The sequence below is a fragment of the Protopterus annectens genome, chromosome 13.part0 (assembly GCF_019279795.1).
Source record: "Protopterus annectens isolate FY-2018-M chromosome 13.part0, PAN1.0, whole genome shotgun sequence".
NCBI lineage: Eukaryota > Metazoa > Chordata > Ceratodontiformes > Protopteridae > Protopterus > Protopterus annectens.
In genome coordinates this window covers 56097516-56121707 of record NC_056747.1, presented here as the reverse complement: position 1 = coordinate 56121707, position 24192 = coordinate 56097516, and the positions used below count along the sequence as shown (strand labels likewise).

General features: G+C 39.0%; 1 protein-coding gene across 1 annotated transcript in view; it reads left to right on the top strand.

Annotated features, from left to right (window-relative positions):
* Positions 1-24192, top strand: part of LOC122787830 (solute carrier family 12 member 2-like) — a 1020929-nt gene that overhangs the window by 905620 nt on the left and 91117 nt on the right. Inside the window, exon 22 of the mRNA XM_044054742.1 lies at positions 13024-13110. Coding sequence (XP_043910677.1) covers positions 13024-13110 — 87 coding nt within the window. The remainder of the gene's footprint in view (positions 1-13023; positions 13111-24192) is intronic.

Below are 24192 nucleotides of genomic sequence, written 5' to 3'. Positions count from 1 at the left end.
ATCAGGGTAAAGGTAAGTGCTGGGGAGTTTAGTAGTCAGGTAGCATGTCAGTGTGTGTGTGTGTGTGTGTGTGTGTGTGTGTGTGTGTGTGTGTGTGTGTGTGTGTGTGTGTGTGTGTGTGTGTGTGTGTGTGTTGCAGGGAGGGTTGGAGCGTCTGTCATAACCCCCATACTGTCCAAGATTACCAATTAAATCCCGCAACATGGGGAGTAGGGGAACACGATGCTAGGGATATCTCGAAACATCATGCCTTAACAGGAGTTAAGGTGGGATGGTAACACTAGACACCACAGATAACTCTAAACATTGGGCCTTAACACCACTTGTAAAAGACATGGGAATAACTCTTCAGATCTTGCCTTATAAATTGATACAACAATTTTGCAATAAGAAAGACAAGGGTCAGAGGGATGCTAGATGCATGGACACTCTGCATACTGTGCTTTAAAGTCACTATGAAAAAATAAAAAGAGGATGACATGGGCTGGGAGGAAGGAACACTGGATTCCATGGATACTCTATATGGTTTGCCCTAAAGACCCTATAAAAGATTCAAACCCTGTACCCTCCCACCTGACACAGGGTATATTACTCTCCTGCACCACCACTAGACACCAAGGATAGTTGCAAATATTACCTGCCTTTTGAAAACAAAATATGGGAAGTAAAATAGGTTAAAGGATTTGACTGCTGCACTCCTGATACAGGAAGGATGAGCTTTAATACACTATTCTAACTAATCACTTAGTGCAGCCAGGGTTATTTTACATAATCTAAAATATAAAAGTGTAATGGATGGGATGATTCAGTGATTTATATACAATATGTGAGTTACAAGGGAAATGGAGCAGATAAAGGGCAAAAGCGGGAGTGTAGCAGGAGTGTAGCCATGCGGCTGTGTGGGGGTGGCTTCAGTACAAAGCCAGTAGGAGCACTAGATCACAGCAGGGAGAATTTTTGCAGTGTTATTTGGACTCATGTGAAAAGGTAATAGAGCAACAGCTCCAGCATCATGATGCACTGTATGAATAATAAGAATGAAACTTTAACGTCTGGCATTAGTGACTGAGTGTAAGGATCTGTGATTTATGAGAGCAGGGCAAACTAAAGCAACTCAGCAATAGGGGAGAGGGGTGTCCTCGTGTGTGTGTGTGTGTGTGTGTGTGTGTGTGTGTGTGTGTGTGTGTGTGTGTGTGTGTGTGTGTTTGAACATGGGTAGGCATATGGGGTAGTGAAGAGGGACAAGTGCTGATTGGCACTACAGTAGTTAACCTCCATTCAGAGACCTGCAAATTAGCCAGTAATGAGGTATTTCCTTATTTTAGTTAATGTGCCTCTGTATTGCTAGTATGCATTGTGTAAACAGCCCCAACTGCAGCTGTCATTTCCAGTGCAGGGGTACATTACTAATGAACTGAAAGGAACCAGATTAGATTGAATTGAGTACCATTTCATAATTCAAGAAAAGAAGTCTTATAACAACAATAAAGCTTACTGACAGGTCTGGGTCTTCGTGAACGTCATGTGTAATCCCTTAAATGGACTGAACGTGTTGTTGCTCATTCATGATATTGACAGTAGCGCGATCCAAAAAACAGAATCATGCTACTGTGTCAAGACTGTGAATGAACAACATTAAGCGTAATCCCTTTAATGGGCTGCATGTGATATGTACCATCTGCTTCCTTTTACAAAAATTTTGTTCTTACTTGCTATGATTGCAGACAAGGTACATTAGCAAAATATGATAATCTAGTGCAGCGAGGGCTTCCATTAGCTGGAGCAGTATTGCATCACTGCTAAGTTACCAAAGTGGAACAAAACAACAATAACTCTTAGAATAGCAAACGTAGATCCCCTGGACTCGAGCCGTGAATCAGAAGCAAACTCGCCTGTTGCTTTTTGTCACACAACTTTATTCGATAACTGCCAGCACCACAAAGTACATCTAGTAAGAATGGTTGAGCGCTTTCATCTGCATTTACCAGATTTCTTCAGAACCATTTCCCCTAACATGTCACTTCCTTTATATACACAAATTTTGGCCAAAAGTTAATTACATAATTGGTTAAAAAAAAAATTTTTATTTAAAACAAAATCACTCAATTAACATTTGTTGAGAATAAAAATACAATAAAAGTCACAAAAATATGTATATTAACCACTGTCATAAAATGTACTATATACTAGTACTAAAGTGCTTTTATACAGTGCATGATACATTTCATTATTGGGTCCCTTATACTATCTACCCTATGCTAAAATTTTGAATTTATAAATTCATAATAAATATATATAAATAAGTAAAATATATATTATGTGTTAATGTATAAAATATATATATAAAATGTACCGGCTGATGAAATTTCCTTACTCTAACGCCAAAAAGGCTTGATACTTATATGGTCATTTATACCGGGGATGTGGCATCTAAACATATCTGCCACTTACTTTCTAACCAAGCTAAATATATTTTCCAATTTCCTCCTCTGTCATTTACCTCTACCTGGTCTATAATAGCAAATTTAAAACTATGTTCACTTCCCTTTTCTATAATGTGTCTACTTAGAGCGTTCTTAGTATCTCCTTTCCTAATACTATACAGGTGCTCGAATACGAGTTTTGAATTTCCTCTCAGTCTTTCCTATATAGTATACGTCGCATTTCTCACACTCAGCAATATACACAATACGCTGTGTATTGCAATTACCCTTCTTAGGGTATACTACAGATTTCACAATATTCTTAAGTCTCATCCTACATTTTGTGTTAATATATTTACACTGACTACATGTACCACAACTCGTAGTGCCCTTCCTACTGTTTCCTGTGTAGGCCTTTTTCTTAGTCTCTATTATTCTTTTTAAATTCAAACCTGTTTTATATACTATAGAGGGTTTCATGCCTAGTATGTTTCCAATAGGTACATTACTAGTAATTATGTCCCAATGTTTCTTTAAAATTTCTGTCATAATGTTGGTATAGGGGTTAAATCTGATGATGCATACTCTATTATCTCGGTCTATTTGAACTTTAGTACTCACCATACTGCCTGTACCCAGTAGTGGTACATATTTACTACCCCATTCTTTCTTAACATAAGACGTAATGTTGATCAACATATGTTTAGGGTAACCTCTATCTAAAATAACTTAAAAAGAGTATCTAATTCACTTTGCATAATCTCCTTAGTCGATGACATTCTGGCTATCCTTATGCATTGGCCTTTAACTACATTACGAAAGATGTGGCCAGGATGACAACTGCTATAATGTATGTAGTCATTTGAAAACGTGGGTTTTCTGTATATTCTAGACTCAAACCCTTGTCCTGTAGTACTAATCCAAGTGTCCAGATATGCTATTCCCACTTTGTCATACTGGTAGGTAAATTTGAGGAATTCCGTGGTGTTATTAAGGTACTCTAAGAACTCTTGTATCTTCTCTTCTGGACCTTTCCATAAAATAAACATGTCGACCAGGAACCTAGTGTATAATCCGATGTATTGGTAATATTCACTTGGGAAGATGTACTTGTTCTCCCACTCGAGCATAACCAAATTAGCAAAATGGGGCACAAGAAGCCCCCATTGCAACACCACGAGTTTGTTTATAGTGTTGACCGAGTGGAAGATGTAGTTGTGGTCTAGGACCAGCCCCATCATATCCATGATGAGATTGATCCTGTCCCAACTACAACCTGTATACTTGGTCATGCTAGTACAAAATATTCAAGACCAATATCTGCCGGTATACTGGAAAATAAATCTTTCACATCAACTGTGAGGAAAATCAAATTCTCCTGCCAAACTTCATCCGTTAGTTTGCTCAAAAATCCCATGAATCTTTTACTATGTGGTTAACTTTAGTATATATATGTTTCATCCAGTGGTCAATGGCTACCCCTAACTTAAATGTTTTCGATTTGGAGCCAGATATAATAGGTCTAAAAGGTGGATGTTCCAGATTTTTATGTAATTTAGGTATTCCTATAATTTTAGATAATAATGGAAAGTCATTTTGAAAAATTCATATACTTCATTGGTTATTCTTCTATCTAATAAATACTCCTCTACAGCAAAATCTATCCTTCTATATCCTGTAATTATTTGGTTCAACGACACTTGTTCAGAAGTTACCAGATTCATTTAGGATCTTCTGTATTTCCCTTAGATATTCTTTATTTTCAAAAATCACAATCCCACCACCTTTATCTGGCTTCATTATTCTTATCTCATCATTCATAATGAGATTCTCTAAACATTTCCTTTCTTCAGTTAGTAAATTGTCCTTATTAGCTGTGGAATCTAACTTGTTATTCTTTATATTCCTGTGTAAAATGTGTAAATCTTTACAAACCATTTTCTCGTATAAAGCTATCTGTGCGTTAGATACAGGAATGTACGTGCTTTTCTTAGTTAACTTGTTACAATTAGTGTTTCCTTTTCCTCATTCTGGCCTTGATTGAACTGTATAGCAAGATTGAGTCTTCTACAGAATAATTTCACCTCTTTTATGGCATCAAAATATCAAATTTAACTGTGGGTATGAATTTCATCCCCTTGCTAAACAATGTAGTAATTTCCGTAGTGACCTGAACTTGTGTATAGTTGTATACTTTGAACCCTTCAAAGCAATGTATGTTCGGATGCCTTACTGGATTTTCCTCAGGTATACTAATACTGGTACAAAAGTAGATGCCTTCTCATTAATTCTGTTGTCTACAGAGGTGGGGGGTGCATGCTTCTGTACACTTTTTCCACCACCTCCTCCGTCAATCATTCCATCTGTATTCTCTATTGATTGTATCCCTTTGCCATCTTTTTGGTGCCGGGTAAAATCTCCCCTTGAAAATTTTCTTCTTCGCTCAACCTATACTTTCTTCTTCTTCCTTTTGTTTCAACTACTTCAAATACCCTTCCCTTTCATCTGTATACTTAGGCCAGATGTACGCTCTTCCTGTCCTATACATTTCCAAATCTCGCTCTATTTTATTCATTTTTCTATGGTAAACATTATGCACTTTATTTTTTGCATTAGTAAACTGTTTGGAATATAAATCATACCATTCAACAAAATCCACATCTTTTATAATAGATTCATTTAAACATTCTACTTCCTGTAGAAGGGCATTAATTTTTCTTCATTACATTTCAAAAGTGCTTTCATGTACGAAAAGCCAAAATCATCGAACATTTTGTTAAACAATTGCTCAATTTTTGAAGAATATTTTAAACCCAGTGGTAGTTTGAAAAACCTCAAACCTTTTGGTACCACTTGTAATTGTATACATTTTTCAAGATATGCATTGTCCACTTTTACACTTTTAAGTTGTATTAGTTTTTTACCCAATAAATAAATTCTGGATTTCACATCATTAGTAACATTTTCCTCACATTCATATACTTTTTGCCTGTATTCACTTGTATTTCTCCCCAAAATTATCTTCATCAGCTAAAATTCATTTAGTACTTTAGATACATTTAACACACGTTCGATAATCCCTTTTCTGAATACCTTCGGTTTAGGACTAGATATCTTATCTAAGTTTACAGTACCTTTGTTTTTGCTATTTGCCTTCTTGGCAATAGCTGAATATGTCCGTACTGGAGCACGCTGCTCTTTAGGGCATGCCCCCATTCTCATATTCTCACTGTTAGTGTGAAATAAGCTGAAATCAAACGTAAAATCAGCTTCAATTGATATGTCCCTGTTTTCATCTCCTATATCCAAATCGTGTATTTTAGTCCCTTCACCTTGTCCATTAGGGATATCACTAGCTTCACTGGTAACCTCCACCAACACCGCTTCCACTTGCGATGTCTCCGCGTTGGCTTGAATACTTTGAATAGTTTTTGCTGGTTCCACACCAGCTGTTACAGCTCGTGAGCTTCTGCACAAGTTCAAGGAGCCTGTTGACGTCTCCTTGTAATGACGTCACTTCCGACCGTAGTGTAGAGTACTCTTCACGACTCAATGGAGTCCCAAGACAATCCACCTCTGCCAGTTCGCAACTAGTAACCAAAGTGGAACAAAACAACAATAACTCTTAGAATAGCAAACGTAGATCCCTGGACTCGAGCCGTGAATCAGAAGCAAACTCGCCTGTTGCTTTTTGTCACACAACTTTATTCGATAACTGCCAGCACCACAAAGTACATCTAGTAAGAATGGTTGAGCGCTTTCATCTGCATTTACCAGATTTCTTCAGAACCATTTCCCTAACATGTCACTTCCTTTATATACACAAATTTTGGCGCCAAAAGTTAATTACATAATTGGTTAAAACAAAATTGTTAATTAAAACAAAATCACTCAATTAACATTTGTTGAGAATAAAAATACAATAAAAGTCACAAAAATATGTATATTAACCACTGTCATAAAATGTACTATATACTAGTACTAAAGTGCTTTTATACAGTGCATGATACATTTCATTATTGGGTCCCTTATACTATCTACCCTATGCTAAAATTTTGAATTTATAAATTCATAGTAAATATATATAAATAAGTAAAAATATATATTGTGTGTTAATGTATAAAATATATATATAAAATGTACTCGGCTGATGAAATTTCCTTACTCTAACGCCAAAAAAGGCTTGATACTTATATGGTCATTTATACCCGGGGGGGATGTGGCATCTAAACATATCTGCCACTTACTTTCTAACCAAGCTAAATATATTTTCCAATTTCCTCCTCTGTCATTTACCTCTACCTGGTCTATAATAGCAAATTTAAAACTATGTTCACTTCCCTTTTCTATAATGTGTCTACTTAGAGCGTTCTTAGTATCTCCTTTCCTAATACTATACAGGTGCGCAGATATACGAGTTTTGAATTTCCTCTCAGTCTTTCCTATATAGTATACGTCGCATTTCTCACACTCAGCAATATACACAATACGCTGTGTATTGCAATTACCCTTCTTAGGGTATACTACAGATTTCACAATATTCTTAAGTCTCATCCTACATTTTGTGTTAATATATTTACACTGACTACATGCACCACAACTCGTAGTGCCCTTCCTACTGTTTCCTGTGTAGGCCTTTTTCTTAGTCTCTATTATTCTTTTAAATTCAAACCTGTTTTATATACTATAGAGGGTTTCGTACCTAGTATGTTTCCAATAGGTACATTACTAGTAATTATGTCCCAATGTTTCTTTAAAATTTCTGTCATAATGTTGGTATAGGGGTTAAATCTGATGATGCATACTCTATTATCTCGGTCTATTTGGACTTTAGTACTCACCATACTGCCTGTACCCAGTAGTGGTACATATTTACTACCCCATTCTTTCTTAACATAAGACGTAATGTTGATCAACATATGTTTAGGGTAACCTCTATCTAAAAATAACTTAAAAGAGTATCTAATTCACTTTGCATAATCTCCTTAGTCGATGACATTCTGGCTATCCTTATGCATTGGCCTTTAACTACATTACGAAGATGTGGCCAGGATGACAACTGCTATAATGTATGTAGTCATTTGAAAACGTGGGTTTTCTGTATATTCTAGACTCAAACCCTTGTCCTGTAGTACTAATCCAAGTGTCCAGATATGCTATTCCCACTTTGTCATACTGGTAGGTAAATTTGAGGAATTCCGTGGTGTTATTAAGGTACTCTAAGAAGTCTTGTATCTTCTCTTCTGGACCTTTCCATAAAATAAACATGTCGTCCAGGAACCTAGTGTATAATCCGATGTATTGGTAATATTCACTTGGGAAGATGTACTTGTTCTCCCACTCGAGCATAACCAAATTAGCAAAAATGGGGACACAAGAAGCCCCCATTGCAACACCACGAGTTTGTTTATAGTGTTGACCCGAGTGGAAGATGTAGTTGTGGTCTAGGACCAGCCCCATCATATCCATGATGAGATTGATCCTGTCCCAACTACAACCTGAATACTTGGTCATGCTATTACAAAATATTCAAGACCAATATCTGCCGGTATACTGGAAAATAAATCTTTCACATCAACTGTGAGGAAAATCAAATTCTCCTGCCAAACTTCATCCGTTAGTTTGCTCAAAAAATCCCATGAATCTTTTACTATGTGGTTAACTTTAGTATATATATGTTTCATCCAGTGGTCAATGGCTACCCCTAACTTAAATGTTTTCGATTTGGAGCCAGATATAATAGGTCTAAAAGGTGGATGTTCCAGATTTTTATGTAATTTAGGTATTCCTATAATTTTAGATAATAATGGAAAGTCATTTTTGAAAAATTCATATACTTCATTGGTTATTCTTCTATCTAATAAATACTCCTCTACAGCAAAATCTATCCTTCTATATCCTGTAATTATTTGGTTCAACGACACTTGTTCAGTAGTTACCAGATTCATTTAGGATCTTCTGTATTTCCCTTAGATATTCTTTATTTTCAAAAATCACAATCCCACCACCTTTATCTGGCTTCATTATTCTTATCTCATCATTCATAATGAGATTCTCTAAACATTTCCTTTCTTCAGTTAGTAAATTGTCCTTATTAGCTGTGGAATCTAACTTGTTATTCTTTATATTCCTGTGTAAAATGTGTAAATCTTTACAAACCATTTTCTCGTATAAAGCTATCTGTGCGTTAGATACAGGAATGTACGTGCTTTTCTTAGTTAACTTGTTACAATTAGTGTTTCCTTTTCCCTCATTCTGGCCTTGATTGAACTGTATAGCAAGATTGAGTCTTCTACAGAATAATTTCACCTCTTTTATGGCATCAAAAATATCAAATTTAACTGTGGGTATGAATTTCATCCCCTTGCTAAACAATGTAGTAATTTCCGTAGTGACCTGAACTTGTGTATAGTTGTATACTTTGAACCCTTCAAAGCAATGTATGTTTGGATGCCTTACTGGATTTTCCTCAGGTATACTAATACTGGTACAAAAAGTAGATGCCTTCTCATTAATTCTGTTGTCTACAGGGGTGGGGGGTGCATGCTTCTGTACACTTTTTCCACCACCTTCTCCGTCAATCATTCCATCTGTATTCTCTATTGATTGTATCCACTTTGCCATCTTTTTGGTGCCGGGTAAAATCGCCCCCCTTGAAAATTTTCTTCTTCGTTCAACCTATACTTTCTTCTTCTTCCTTTTGTTTCAACTACTTCAAATACCCCTTCCCTTTCATCTGTATACTTAGGCCAGATGTACGCTCTTCCTGTCCTATACATTTCCAAATCTCGCTCTATTTTATTCATTTTTCTATGGTAAACATTATGCACTTTATTTTTTGCATTAGTAAACTGTTTGGAATATAAATCATACCATTCAACAAAATCCACATCTTTTATAATAGATTCATTTAAACATTCTACTTCCTGTAGAAGGGCATTAATTTTTTCTTCATTACATTTCAAAAGTGCTTTCATGTACGAAAAGCCAAAATCATCGAACATTTTGTTAAACAATTGCTCAATTTTTGAAGAATATTTTAAACCCAGTGGTAGTTTGAAAACCTCAAACCTTTTGGTACCACTTGTAATTGTATACATTTTTCAAGATATGCATTGTCCACTTTTACACTTTCAAGTTGTATTAGTTTTTACCCAATAAATAAATTCTGGATTTCACATCATTAGTAACATTTTCCTCACATTCATATACTTTTTGCCTGTATTCACTTGTATTTCTCCCCCCAAAATTATCTTCATCAGCTAAAAATTCATTTAGTACTTTAGATACATTTAACACACGTTCCCGATAATCCCTTTTCTGAATACCTTTCGGTTTAGGACTAGATATCTTATCTAAGTTTACAGTACCTTTGTTTTTGCTATTTGCCTTCTTGGCAATAGCTGAATATGTCCATACTGGAGCACGCTGCTCTTTAGGGCATGCCCCCATTCTCATATTCTCACTGTTAGTGTGAAATAAGCTGAAATCAAACGTAAAATCAGCTTCAATTGATATGTCCCTGTTTTCATCTCCTATATCCAAATCGTGTATTTTAGTCCCTTCACCTTGTCCATTAGGGATATCACTAGCTTCACTGGTAACCTCCACCAACACCGCTTCCACTTGCGATGTCTCCGCGTTGGCTTGAATACTTTGAATAGTTTTTGCTGGTTCCACACCAGCTGTTACAGCTTCGGTGAGCTTCTGCACAAGTTCAAGGAGCCTGTTGACGTCTCCTTGTAATTACGTCACTTCCGACCGTAGTGTAGAGTACTCTTCACGACTCAATGGAGTCCCAAGACAATCCACCTCTGCCAGTTCGCAACTAGTAACCAAAGTGGAACAAAACAACAATAACTCTTAGAATAGCAGCGTAGATCCCTGGACTCGAGCCGTGAATCAGACAAACTGCCTGTTGCTTTTGTCACACAACTTTATTCGATAACTGCCAGCACCACAAAGTACATCTAGTAAGAATGGTTGAGCGCTTTCATCTGCATTTACCAGATTTCTTCAGAACCATTTCCCCTAACATGTCACTTCCTTTATATACACAATTTTGCCAAAGTTAATTACATAATTGGTTAAAAACAAAATTGTTAATTAAAAACAAAATCACTCAATAAACATTTGTTGAGAATAAAAATACAATAAAAAGTCACAATGACTTTTTATTGTATTTTTATTCTCAACAAATGTTTATTGAGTGATTTTGTTTTTAATTAACAATTTTGTTTTTAACCAATTATGTAATTAACTTTTTGGCGCCAAAAATTTGTGTATATAAAGGAAGTGACATGTTAGGGGAAATGGTTCTGAAGAAATCTGGTAAATGCAGATGAAAGCGCTCAACCATTCTTACTAGATGTACTTTGTGGTGCTGGCAGTTATCGAATAAAGTTGTGTGACAAAAAGCAACAGGCGAGTTTGCTTCTGATTCACGGCTCGAGTCCAGGGGATCTACGTTTGCTATTCTAAGAATCACTGCTAAGTTCCGACTAAGTGTGGTTGTGGTAGTGGGTTTGCCTGCTCTACAAGGAACTCCATTGCCAGTATTTCTTTTTACTATGCAAAGGATTTTTTTTTAATTCAGAGCTGATGTGCAGCTCAGCTCTCAAAACTGAACAATGTGTCAGATGGGAAGGGGTCTAGTACAATATGAAGCACTACCACATCTGTATGTATGTGACTTAGGTCCCAGAAGTAACCCTCTTTGGTTTACTCTGTATGCAGTTTGGGTGGTGTTTTTAAATTGCATGCTATCCTGAGTGAGGTTTATCAACACCTGGAGCTTGCATGGAGTGCTGTGCTCACTCAATGGAATAACAATTCTACAATAACTTCCGTTATTTTATTTGAATTTATGATCTGTATTGGACTTTGTGTCAGCCCCTTTCCGCGGAGTAGACTGATTATGAATAGCACATAGTATTCCAATTGTACTGAAATGGGATTTAAACTTCTGGCTGGTTGTAGCCAAAAGACCAAAAACACTGAACATTTAATAAATGTGAGACAGTTTTCAAACATTTGATATACTGTGAAGTGAGAAAATTCACACATCCATATTTGGGTGAGACCATGTTTAGATACTCTAGATGACAGTTTGATGTAGCCATTAGATAAACTGCAACAAAGTACTTAAAACCCAGACTGCAGGAAGGAAAATTGTGTCATTGAAAAGGAATGTGAACTTGTGACCTCTCTAACCGATCTGTTAACACCTGCTATGGTGCAGTGCCATTTGTCTGCAAATCAGTTACCTACACTATGATTGTGTGACTTGGAAGTAGTATGCAGTAAATGACATGGATGGAGAAAGTAGAACCTGCAAATGCAGAGTGCGGGAGAACTTGACCCTCCCAGTATCATCCAAGACTGTATTTTTTCACATGTTCATTAAACTGTGGCATCACTGTTGCAGATTTTGATTTATTGTTCCATATCCAGTGGTACTTTGTATTTTTCTCTTTATTAACTGTATAGAAGGGTGGCTTGCATCATAGAGGAATGTACACTGCTGTGCATAGCCCTGTCTGTGCTTTGTATTTCCTACACTTGACTACCTCAAGTAACTCTGGAAGCACGGGGATTCCTCTCATATATACCCAATCCGTGTTCCCCACAAGTCACATGATCTACATCTGAAACACTATTGGTGCAACATAGTTTGCCAGGGAACCTTCAGATGTCATAATATGGCAGCTCTGGCAGTTACACAGAGCACAGGTATGCCTGAAGCAGGTTTTTGAGTACTTTTTGCTTTAGGCATCACATAGTCAGATGGTAGTGTGGATAGTGAACACTGACCGTTTGTTCCTTTGCTCCATGTTTGTGCACCTAGGAGGAGATTGTTCAGAGCAGGTTCCAGTAGGAAGTATAAGCAAATACAAGCCTCACAACAGGAAATCATTTCTCTTCTTTAGTCTGCTGATGTTGCATGAATAGGCAGCAAAAGTGTGAGCTACTGGTTTGCTGGACTGGGTAAGCCATATATAATAATTATGGCCGATGACTCTTCTGACTTTCTGTGTGGTCACTCTTTACCAGTATATCTGCAAAGATATACTGCAGGGGTGAAGATTATTATGTTATCAAGAGTGTTCTGGTATCATTCATTGTCTGCCTGTATAGATCGAACTTTCTGTTGTACTGTAGTGCTACATTTATTTATTTATTTTTATCAGAATAGACTATCTCCTGCATTGCACTTTTTTTTGTTCTTGAACCAAAATACACTGTAGAAAGGAAGAAATCTGCACTTGGTTAATGTTTTAGTGCTGCAGACACATCAGGGAAGGGTTGCTCCCTTTATACAGTACAAATGTTCTGACATGAAATTGCAGTACATTTCACATTCATTTTTGACAGATGGGAAACCTGCCAGGCTAGTCCATTCTCCCAAGGCACACTGTTATGACACAAAGCATTGCATTATTTTTCTGTTTGATGTTTTCTGTACTTGGAGTACATCAGTGTCAAGAAAGCTCATCAAACTCTGAAAAAAATGTGTGATATCCCATGGCGTATAACAAGTTATTTCACATCATGAACTGCACAAAATAATTTTTTTCTTTTTTTCCACTCTTAACTGTAGGATGGCAACTCTACTAAGCAACTTCCGAATTGATTTTTCTGACATCACAATCATTGAAGACATTAACACAAAGCCCAGTAAACAGAGGTAAAGTCTAAGAATGTATGCATGAGAGGCCTCTCCTGCATACTTTCCACTATCATGTTGGTCCACCTATGTGCAGTGTATATTTTGTAAACGTGCTTACTCTGACAACCTTATGTACATATATTGTACTATAACATCTGTGATCACATTTCTGTACTATGAGCTTGCCTTGCATTTAACTGTTTTTGCCTTTTATATGTAGCATTCTACCACTTGTTATCCTACTACGTTTATTGCATTTAACTGTCTTGTCTTCTAAAACTGTCAGCTTCCTACTAATTGTTATTCATTAATAACCATGTATTCACACCGTAACTTCTTGGAGCTTTTCTCCCCAGGACTCCACTGAAAATGGACACTATCTGCCCAGCCAGATTATCTTGGCAAAACAAATGTTAAATAAATAAATAAATAACAATATAGAATTAAAGACCTACACTTCTTTTTGCTGTGTTTTTCTAACATTTGTTCAATGATATTATTCACATAACTTGTCTCTGCTCCTTTTGGGGTATAGAAGCATGAAAACTAGAAGGTTTATTTCTCTGTTTTAATTTATTTTTGGGTTCTCTGTTTTCTACTGAATTATGTCGAGCTGGCATTTTAGTGTATCACTTTTGATGACAGTGCCTTGGTGTAAAGAGTTAAAGTCCTGACTACAGCCCAGGCTACCCTGGTTCAATGTGCATCTCAGATGTCTGAGGTTATGGCAGGGTAATATGGGCATTCTCATTGTATAGGGTGGCAGGAAGGGCTCATGCATGTGGCACACCAGAATGTCTGATTGCCTTGGTGGAGACTGGAAAAACAGCAGTGAAGGTGCTGTTGAGGTTGGGTGGGACATTCTGCCGACATCAACCCTTTGTGGAAGTGAGGGACTAATCAACACTGATACCCACTGTATGTTCCACCTTCACAGCAGAAAAAAAAACTAAATGGCATACAATACTGCTCTAGGGTCCTCAATGTCCTCAAAAGCCTTGGACTGTTTGTGTATGTTGGGTGCAGATGAGATGAGCCTGAAGTGGGTCTGGTAGATCCATTCAATTAAGATAGGAACTGCTGGCAGCTAATTGTCAATTAGAGGGATCCAAAAAGTGGATTAAAAAAATACATGTGCAGTTTTCAAAGAAAAGACTTATCTGCAATTTTCCTGTTTAGAGATAGCCTCTGAGACAGTAGGCCTGCTATAGTGTAGGATGCGCTGAAGCTGTCACCGTTTGGTACCTTTCCTCTCACTTACAGCGCATTTAGCAGAAAATAATGGTTTGGCAATTAAGCTTTGAATGTAATTAAACTTGCTTATGATGTACAAGATTGACATAAGTTACAATATCCATCCTTCCTTCTCGCGTTAAACATTAGGTCAGGGTGTCACTTTAACAGTAACAGTCATCTAGAGCCAACGTTTACACTGCTGGGCTAGCCCTTTCATGGTAATTCATCTGTACCACACACTCACAGCTAGGGCCAATTCAGAGCATCCAATTCACCTGCTGCATGTCTTTGGAATGTGGGAGGAAACCAGAGCACCCAAAGGAAACCCACTGGAACACAGGGAGGTCATGCAAACTCTGCACAGAAGGCACCCCAATCAAAAAAATTGAACCAGGGAACCTCTTTCTATGAGGTGACAATGCTAACTCCTGCCTCGCTGCACCCCTGCACCACCCTAAGTTACACTTCATAAAAAGTTTGAATCTTTTCACTCAGTCTGAAATAACAGTAAATGAAAGGAAGCATTTTCTATTGCTCTTGTTAAACCTTGTGTTTAGATGTTTATAATAAATGGAGAAAGGGTGGAACTTGCTGATAATTTCTCTGTATAATTAGCTGATAATATTAAACTTATGCCAGGATTTCATTGCAACATTTTTGTGGTTGTTGTACTCCAGTGTTTTGTCTCCTGAGCACAGAGTCAGGTTTTTATGTATGTAATAGTAACATATTCTGACAGCAATTACACAAAATAGCACAGATGGAGAAGTGATTTAAAAAATATGTACACATTGTAACCTGAGGTGCTTACATTAAGGTGTCTAGTTTTTTAGCAGAAGGGAAAACAAAACCTAAGGACACACAGCTTTGTAGTGTCTGGACATAAGAGTCTTCAATTCAGGTGAAAATAGAGCCCATTATTAAGGAGATTGTTTGAAAGAGAAGCTAGCTTATGTTGTCTCAGTTAAAGAGGTTACAATAAGATGAAAGTTGACTCATCACCTTCGTAGAGAAAGAAACCTCCACTAATCAGATGAGGAAAAACATCACCAAAAAGGCAGATGTTCCCTTTTCAAAGCAAGAAGGAGAGGAAAGATAATAGAAAACCCCATGCCCCCACATTTTTATTTGTATTCTTTAACCATTAATGACCATGCCCAGTTGAGTGTCTCATTAGCACCACTCTTCCCCTGTCCAGAAGAGATGAGCCTTTATAATGACCTACCTTATCTGTCTCTCAGTGAAGCATAAGCAGCTCCTTGTTAACAAGGACCTATAGCTGCATAGGAGCTTATGTACATAAGAGGAATATTAGGCAAGAGATTACAGGGACCATAACATACCTGGGCATGTAGACCTTTAAGTCAACACACTTGAACATTCAGGCCACTCTTTTTAAGCACTTAATAATGGTCAGCTGCCCACTCAAGCAGGGCCATACATGATAACCATGGTATAAATTTGTGTCAATGCAACCTGTCTTTTCTTGGGATCCATACCTCTCAACCTTTTAGAGCAATAAATCTGGACAAAGACATAATGGGGGGACAAAGATGCAAAAATAGGTACAATGTTTAAATATTGCTCTTAGAAACTTCAAAAGTTGATACAATAACAGGCTTTGCATTAGCATGAAATTTCTGAAGGGTATGGAGTCTGAAACTCAAATACCTGTCATTATTTCTTGACTTCATTCCTCAATTATTTACAAATGATTGACTCTCCAACTATCTCTCTTACATTCAGCTGTTAACAAACTCATTTTCAAACCCTTTAACTGCCCTTTAGTCTCCTCCATACTCAACTTGCATCATCCTGACCGACTACTCAGGTCCAGTAACCAGAACCTCCTCAAAGTGTACAAACCCTTATGTGCACTTGGACAATTTCTCCTGTCTTTCTCCCTTGCTCACCTATGGAATTCTCCCCCCCCCCCACACACATTCAAATCACCCAAAACCATTCCGCCTTCAAGACCATGCTCCATTCCCATCTCTCTTCTCACTGGGAATGCTAATGCTCTCAAGACACCTGACTCCCCCTATATCATTTCTGCTCCCCCATCCATTTTTCTCCTTTCTCAAAACTCGCCCTAGTGACTCCCTTCATGTCATTTACACTCCCTCTCCCTTTTTCCTTTCTCATAACTCACCCTAGTGACTCCCTTCATTTCATTTCCACTCCCTCTCCCTTTTTCCTTTCTCATAACTCACCCTAGTGACTCCCGTCATTTAATTTCCACTCCCTCTCCCTTTTTCCTTTCTCATAACTCACCCTAGTGACTCCCTTCATATCATTTCCACTCCCTCTCCCTTTTTCCTTTCTCATAACTCACCCTAGCGACTCCCTTCATTTTCACTCCCTCTCCCTTTCCTGCTTTCTCATAAATCACCCTAGTGATTCCTTCTTTCTCATAACTCACCCTAGTGACTTCATTTCCACCTCTCCTTTTTCCTTTCTCATAACTCACCCTAGTGACTCCCTTCATATCATTTCCACTCCATCTCCCTTTTTCCTTTCTCATAACTCACCCTAGTGACCCCCTCGTTTAATTTCCACTCCCTTTCCTTCTTTCTCATAACTCACCTTAGTGACTCCCTTCATTTCCTTTCCACTCCCTCTCCATTTTCTTGTTTCTCATAACTCATCCTAGTGACTGCCTTAATTTATTTTCCACTACCTCTTCCTTTTTCCTTTCTCATAACTAAGCCTAGTGACTCCCTTAATTTAATTTCCACTTCCTCTGCCTTTTCCTTTCTCATAACTCACCCTAGTGACTCCTTCATTTCATTTCCACTCCCTCTCCCTTTTTCCTTTCTCATAACTCACCGTAGTGACTCCCTTCATTTCATTTCCACTCCCTCTCCCTTTTTCCTTTCTCATAACTCACCCTAGTGACTCCCTTCATGTCATTTCCACTCCCTCTCCCTTTTTCCTTTCTCATAACTCACCCTAGTGACTCCCTTCATTTCATTTCCACTCCCTCTCCCTTTTTCCTTTCTCATAACTCACCGTAGTGACTCCCTTCATTTCATTTCCACACCCTCTCCATTTTTCCTTTCTCATAACTCACCCTAGTGACTCCCTTCATTTCATTTCCACTCCCTCTCCCTTTTTCCTTTCTCATAACTCACCCTAGTGACTCCCTTCATGTCATTCCCACTCCCTCTCCCTTTTTCCTTTCTCATAACTCACCCTAGTGACTCCCTTCATTTCATTTCTACTCCCTCTCCCTTTTTTCCTTTTTCATAACTCACCGTAGTGACTCCCTTCATTTCATTTCCACTCCCTCTCCCTGTTTCCTTTTTCATAACTCAGCCTATTCACCTTTCACTGTTATTCTCTCCTTCTCTAATACTTCCTACCTCTCACCTCATGAAACTTTGAGTGCATAAGTACCTGCACTCCAAATTATACTTATGCACTCAAAAATACTTAAGTTTTAATTTCATTCAATGCTTTGTTACAGCATTTTGCTCAAATGTTATTCTGTCTTCTATATTACTGTGTTTTTAGCTGTTTTACAATTGTATTATACTTAACTTTGTTGATATTAGCTGTGTAATAATTGTATATGGAATTTTTCTCTCAGGCCCTCCGTTGAAAACGGGCTCATTTTGGCCAAATGGACTTACCCAGTTAACAAACTGCAAAGAAATAAATAAAATAAATACATTTGCCAGAAAACACAAATTTTATGAGGGACAGGCTAAAAATATGAGGCAAAAATCTGGACACTTGAATGGTGTGCCTGGATCTTATTCATGATAACTTTCATGTACTCGAAAGGTACGCCTGGATCTTATTCATGATAACTTTCATGCATGCGAAAGGTATGCCTAGATCTTATTCATGATTCCTTTCATGCACACGAAAGGTATGCCTGGATCTTATTCATGATAACTTTCATGCACTTGTAGTACCACAGACGTACATTGCACACTCTTAAATAACTGGTATCAGAGCCATGGACAAAAACCTAAATGCCAAGAAATGGATAGTAGTATCCTTCAGGAAGTTATCCACCCATGGTAACTATCATATTAACAACACACCCCTAAAAATTAACCTAGTAGTCAGGGACTTGAGGACACACATAGACAGTAATCTAGCCTTTGACCATCACATTTCTACAGCAGTGAGGAAATCATTCTATGCTATTCAACTTATAAACCAAGGTATGGCATCTAGGTCCAAGGAAGTCCTTATTCCACTGCATTTGGCATTCATCAGACCTCAAGTTTGGCAGAGATGCTCTGAGTTTGACGACTTAACCAGAGACGTGGAGTGAATTTGAATTAAATCCAAGGCATCCACAGTGATCAACAAAAAATAAGTATATTTTAAGCTTGCTTTGCACTTTTTTGAACTGCATTTTGCTTAACTGCTGCTTCATTTTTGCTGCTGTTACTGTTGCAACTGTTTTTTTTTTCTGCACTTTGAAATTCTAGTACTTCTGTATTTCATAGCATAGCTAGATTCAGATTTGCTGAATCTTAGCTGTTTGTTGTTAACTGAGCACTAAAACCATCCACCCTGCATTAACTAGGCCGTCCTGCAGCCTTGTGGCAGAAGTGTGTAGCCCAGGACCAGGTGTCTGGTGAGGTACAAAAAGAAGGGAGCTTTTCTGAAACAAGGCTCAGTTTTGGGCTTTCCTATTGGTTAGCTTGTGTTAAAGTTGTTTAAACACTGCATTTGCACATAGCACTACACAATGAGGTTTAGCATTGCTGTGTATAGACACAAATGCTTGGAAAAGAACAATTTTCCCTTGATATCTGCTAGAGAACCCTCATTAACTCCACTGCTTCTCTGTACACAACATAGTTGCACATTGCTACCCAGCAAGCAACTCAGCTGTGCATTCTGAGGTGTTGATGCAGTCTTCCACCCTTGGCCTTCCACAGAATAGCCGCCCTTGTTAAACTCACAAGCAAGCCCTGGTCCATCTAGCCCATCCCCCAGTCACTACAGTATATACCTGCCATAATGAATGGACAGTTTCCCACCATTTCTCCAGCCAACCTGATTGACCTGGGCATCCTGAAGCAATGTAGCAATTGCCTCATGTACACTGACAACCATTTGGTTTTAAAGCAAACAAATACTGTATGTGAGAGATGCAACTATACCATGAAATTAGAATCAGCCATCTCATATATCAGCAAACAAGACATACAACAGGTTATCAGCTCACACAACTCCCCACTCACACAAGATACGCTCAGGACACACAAACCCACATATGCGGAGATACTCACTAAGAGCTTACCATAAGAACAGTGACCTCCCAAGCACTAAAAGCATACACATACTGGTACATGAGCAGAATCCAGCAATACACATAACACACATATCAGTATCTCAGCAATTAAGCACCTAAGGAAAAACACCTCAAAACCTAATGTTCTGGTTATTGAGACAAAACCGTGTAAGAAACTTCTCTGTGTGGAAAATTTTCAGTCCATATATCTCTAGTTAATCACTGTATAGTAATCAAATCAGACAAAAGTAGTAGAAGTTTGTTTGTGTCTTTCGGCTTTTCCCGGTTAGGGGTCACCACAGCGGAACTCCGGTCCGCTAATGATTGGTAGTTGATTTTTACATGCCAAGTTACCAGCCCTGACGCACAACCTTCAATGAAAGTACGCCCATTCACGCATGTCTCCATGCAGAAGACGCTCTAGCTGTGAATCGAACCGGACAGCGTCTTACTGTGAGGTGACAATGCTACCGCAGCACCACAGTGAACTTAACCTCGTCTTAAATTTAAAAAATAAATAAATATATATATATATATATATATATATATATATATATATATATGATTGATTTCAATAATTGGCTTAGCTTCTGGTGTCACTCCAGGGGGATCCAGTATCTGTCTGCCTAGGAAGACATGGTTGACAGTCCATCCTGCTTTGCCAGAGATGGCCTTCACCTGCCTCCTCAAGGCTTTCGGATACTGGCAAAGACTCTTGCCTCCCCCATAGTGCCTTTTTTAGGCAATGTCCAAACAACAAAACTTCCAATGTAAAGAAATCCACTAAAGACAAACTCGGGGTCAGGCTACTTAACGCTAGGATCTTAAACAGTAAACGGAATTCCCTGGAAGGACTCCACACCTTGGAAGATGCTGACATTTTTGCAGTCACAGAGACTTGGTTCAAGGCTGCTGAGAGCACCCCAGCTGTACAAGGCTACAATGTCTTTCACACATTCATACTGCAAAACGAGTGTGAAAAAAACAAAGGTGTCCATCTTCATTAAATCCAAATACGCCCTGAGACTGGTGAAACAGTACAACTCCTTTGAGCTACTCCAGGTCCAATTAACTATAGGAAAAATACCTTTCACATCATTGCTAGCAACAGGTCCCCCACCATAAACCAGGAGAAGCACACCACCTACCTGGACTTGCTAGAGTTGCTCAGCATACAGCCAAACACCATGGTCATAGGAGATTTCGACTATCCTTCCATCGACTGGGTGACTTACATGAGCACAAACACGATCACTACGAGGTTTCTGGACTTTAATTCAAATGCCCAGGAGCAGTTGGTCTGCACCCCAACAAGGGGCTCAAATGTCTTAGTGCTCAACAACGTGGGAGGATCACTGCATTACCCCCTGTGTGTTGCCCTCCCTGTTAAGGTCAGACCATAAATCTGTCTTGTTTGAAGTAAAGATCAAACCTGACACCCCCACAGGAGCAAAAAACTGAAAAGTTTCCCCAAAGCAAACTATTGTCTACTAAGCAATGGCATAACAAGTTTCAGTGCCCCCTGCCAACATAGACAACAATGACTCCTATGCAGAGAAATACACAATTGCACTATATAGCCACTTAAACAAATGCATTGACTTGGCTGTATCTAACAGGAACAAAACCATGTCTTCCCGAAAAAGCAATCCTCCCTGGTGGACTGTAAGTATAAATAAGTTATACAACAAAAGAAAGAAATTGCTATCTAAGAACAGGAGGAAACTAAATCAACAAAGAAAGAATATCCTCCACAGCTTGAACAAGCAAATCAGATATCTTGTTAAGTCCTCTAAGGCTAGCTACGAGTCTAAATTAGCATTCCTAGCTAAAGACAGTGATAAGGCATTCTTCAGCTACGTCCAAAACCGAAAAGGGAATGCCCAGCTGTGTGCTGAACTTATAGTGGACAGTACCACTCGCACTGAACCTGAGGAAATCACCAACCTACTAGCCAACAGATTTGGCAATAACTTCACCCCCCCCTGTCCTCACCTGACATACCCCAAAGCATTCCCAACATAAGTCCTTTACTGAGTATCTTCAAAGAACAGGTCATACAAGCTGCTTACTAAACAATCTAAAACAAGACCTAGCAGAACCACTCTGCACTGTCTTTAGCCATGACCTGAGAACTGTCTTTTCTCCTGCAAAGTGGAGAACAGCAAAGGCAATCCCCTTGCACAAAGGGGGTCCATCAACTGACCCTGGGAACCATCAACCCATAAGCCTAACCAGCCTTATCGCAAGGCCATGGAAAGAATCATAATGGACCTTATCCACAAGGACATAGGTGACCTTCAAACTCACGACCTGACCAGTTTGGTTTCTTCAAGAATAGATCTTGCTTATTAAACCTTTTGGACTTCTTTAAGATTGTCACCAAAGCCATGGATGAGGGCAAAACAGTATATACCACCTATCTTAATTTAGCCAAGGCCTTTGACACAATCCCCCATTCAGGTATCATAGCGAAACTTTCCCAGCTAGGAATTAACCCATACATTACTAGATGGGCAGCCAATTGGCTCGCCAGCAGAATGCACACTGTCAAAGTTGGGAGTCCACCTCCACCAGTAGATCAGTTACCAATGGGGTACCAAAAGGATCTGTGCTGGGCCCACTACTGTTTGGAATCTATTTCTCTGAAGTCCAGACAAAGGTAGATGGCCTGTGGCTTACCAAGTTTGCAGATGACTGTAAACTGGGTGCAGTCACAGAGTCCCCCAATGATGTTAACATATTACAGAAACAGTTGATGCAAACAAATGATTGGTGTCAAACTCACAGACTAAAATGTAACACAAAAAATGTGTCATTATTCCCTTTGGCAAAGAAGTAGCCCCTGCTAATTATGATATGGATAGCACCCCTCTAAGCACAAACTCAGTGGTGTGAGTGGGAACACAGGTTGACAGCAATCTAAACTTCAATCAGCATGTGTCTGCAGTGGTAAGAAAAGCATTCTACATTGCGCATCTCATAAATAAGCGTATCACATCCAAGACCAGGGAGGTTATAGCTCTGCTGTACTTAACCCTTATCAGACCACTAATTGAGTACTGTGCTCCCTTCTTTATGTACCTCACCAGACACCTGCAGCAACTGGAGAGACCACAGAAGCTTCTTACCAACAGAATCCATGGCATCCAAAATGATACATGGAAAGACTGAAAGCCCTGTCACTGTACTCTGTATCATACAGGCTGCTGACAAGTGACCTGCACCTGGCCTACAGAGCAGTCTCAGACCCTGTGCTAATGGAAATGCTGCACATCCACAAATCAAATAGGGCAAGAAAAACTCACTCAAGGGATGTCACCCTAGCTTGTCACACACACACACACACACGCGCACACACACACACACACACACACACTAGCAGAACATGCTCGGGAGACAGATATATCTCCCAGCAATTGCAGGTCCTCTGGAATAAACTCCCAATTCATATGAAGCAGAGCTTCTGAATGACCCTATTCAAGTGCAACCTGGACAACTGGATGGGTGACCATAAATTCATCCCGAGGGTGGCACCTATGTCTTTTATGGACAGGGCCATTTGAGGCTGATCACAGTATCTCTCTGCTAACAATGACTGTTTAACTGTGGTCAATAAGGGTACTTGGGTTTTTACATGGCTAGGCTTATAAAAGCCCCAGGACCATCAGCCTAGTAACCTCCTATGAACCCATGAAACTATTAACCCATAACTGAGTACAGTGACCCATTTGATATGTACCTAACCTGGCATATCCAACAATTGGACCATCCACAGAAAGAATGCTTGGTGTAAGTAATATGTCCTGTGCAGCAAACCACCTCAAGGCCCTATCCCTGTGTTCTGTCTCCTACAGACTGTTGAGGGGGAGATCTATGCCTTGCATGCAAGACACTGTCAGACCCACCCTGATGGATCTCCTTCATATCCACAAAACAAACACCAGAATTTCCTGTTCTAAAGACTTACACCTTGCCTGTGATATAAAAAGGGCCTGCTGGAGAGACAGGTATGTATCCCAGAGATTACACCTTTTCTGGAACAGGCTCCCCATCCATGTGAAGCAGAGTTCCTCCCTAACCCAATTCAAGTGTAACTTGGACAACTGGATGGGGAACTGGAAATTCATCCCTGGCTTCACAACTATGTCTCTAATGAACACAGGTAGCCTGTGAATGGTTCATCTCCCAGGCCCCTGCTTGTAAATTGTTCATCTCCCAGCCCCCTGCTTGTAAATTGTTCATCTCCCAAGCCCCTGCTTACACTTATCAAGAGCACCAGAACATGTCATAGATTTGAGATGCATGGCTAAGCTTAAAAAGACCTTTGTGGTTGTTAACCTAGTAAATACCTATGAATCTATAAACAGATCCTACTACAGCCTTCACCCTTGGAACTAAATACTGACTTCCACTATGGAATCACTTCTGTACCCAAGAATCCCATACCCCAGTCAAAGGCCAATCCTTCCCATTCTCACCTACTGGCTTCTCCAGCACACAACTCACTAGCTGAGCATGACCCCACATCAGAAATAAAACCCTGCACTATTGGCGCCTACATAAAAAGTAGGCCCTAGGCATGTTACACATAGAAGTTC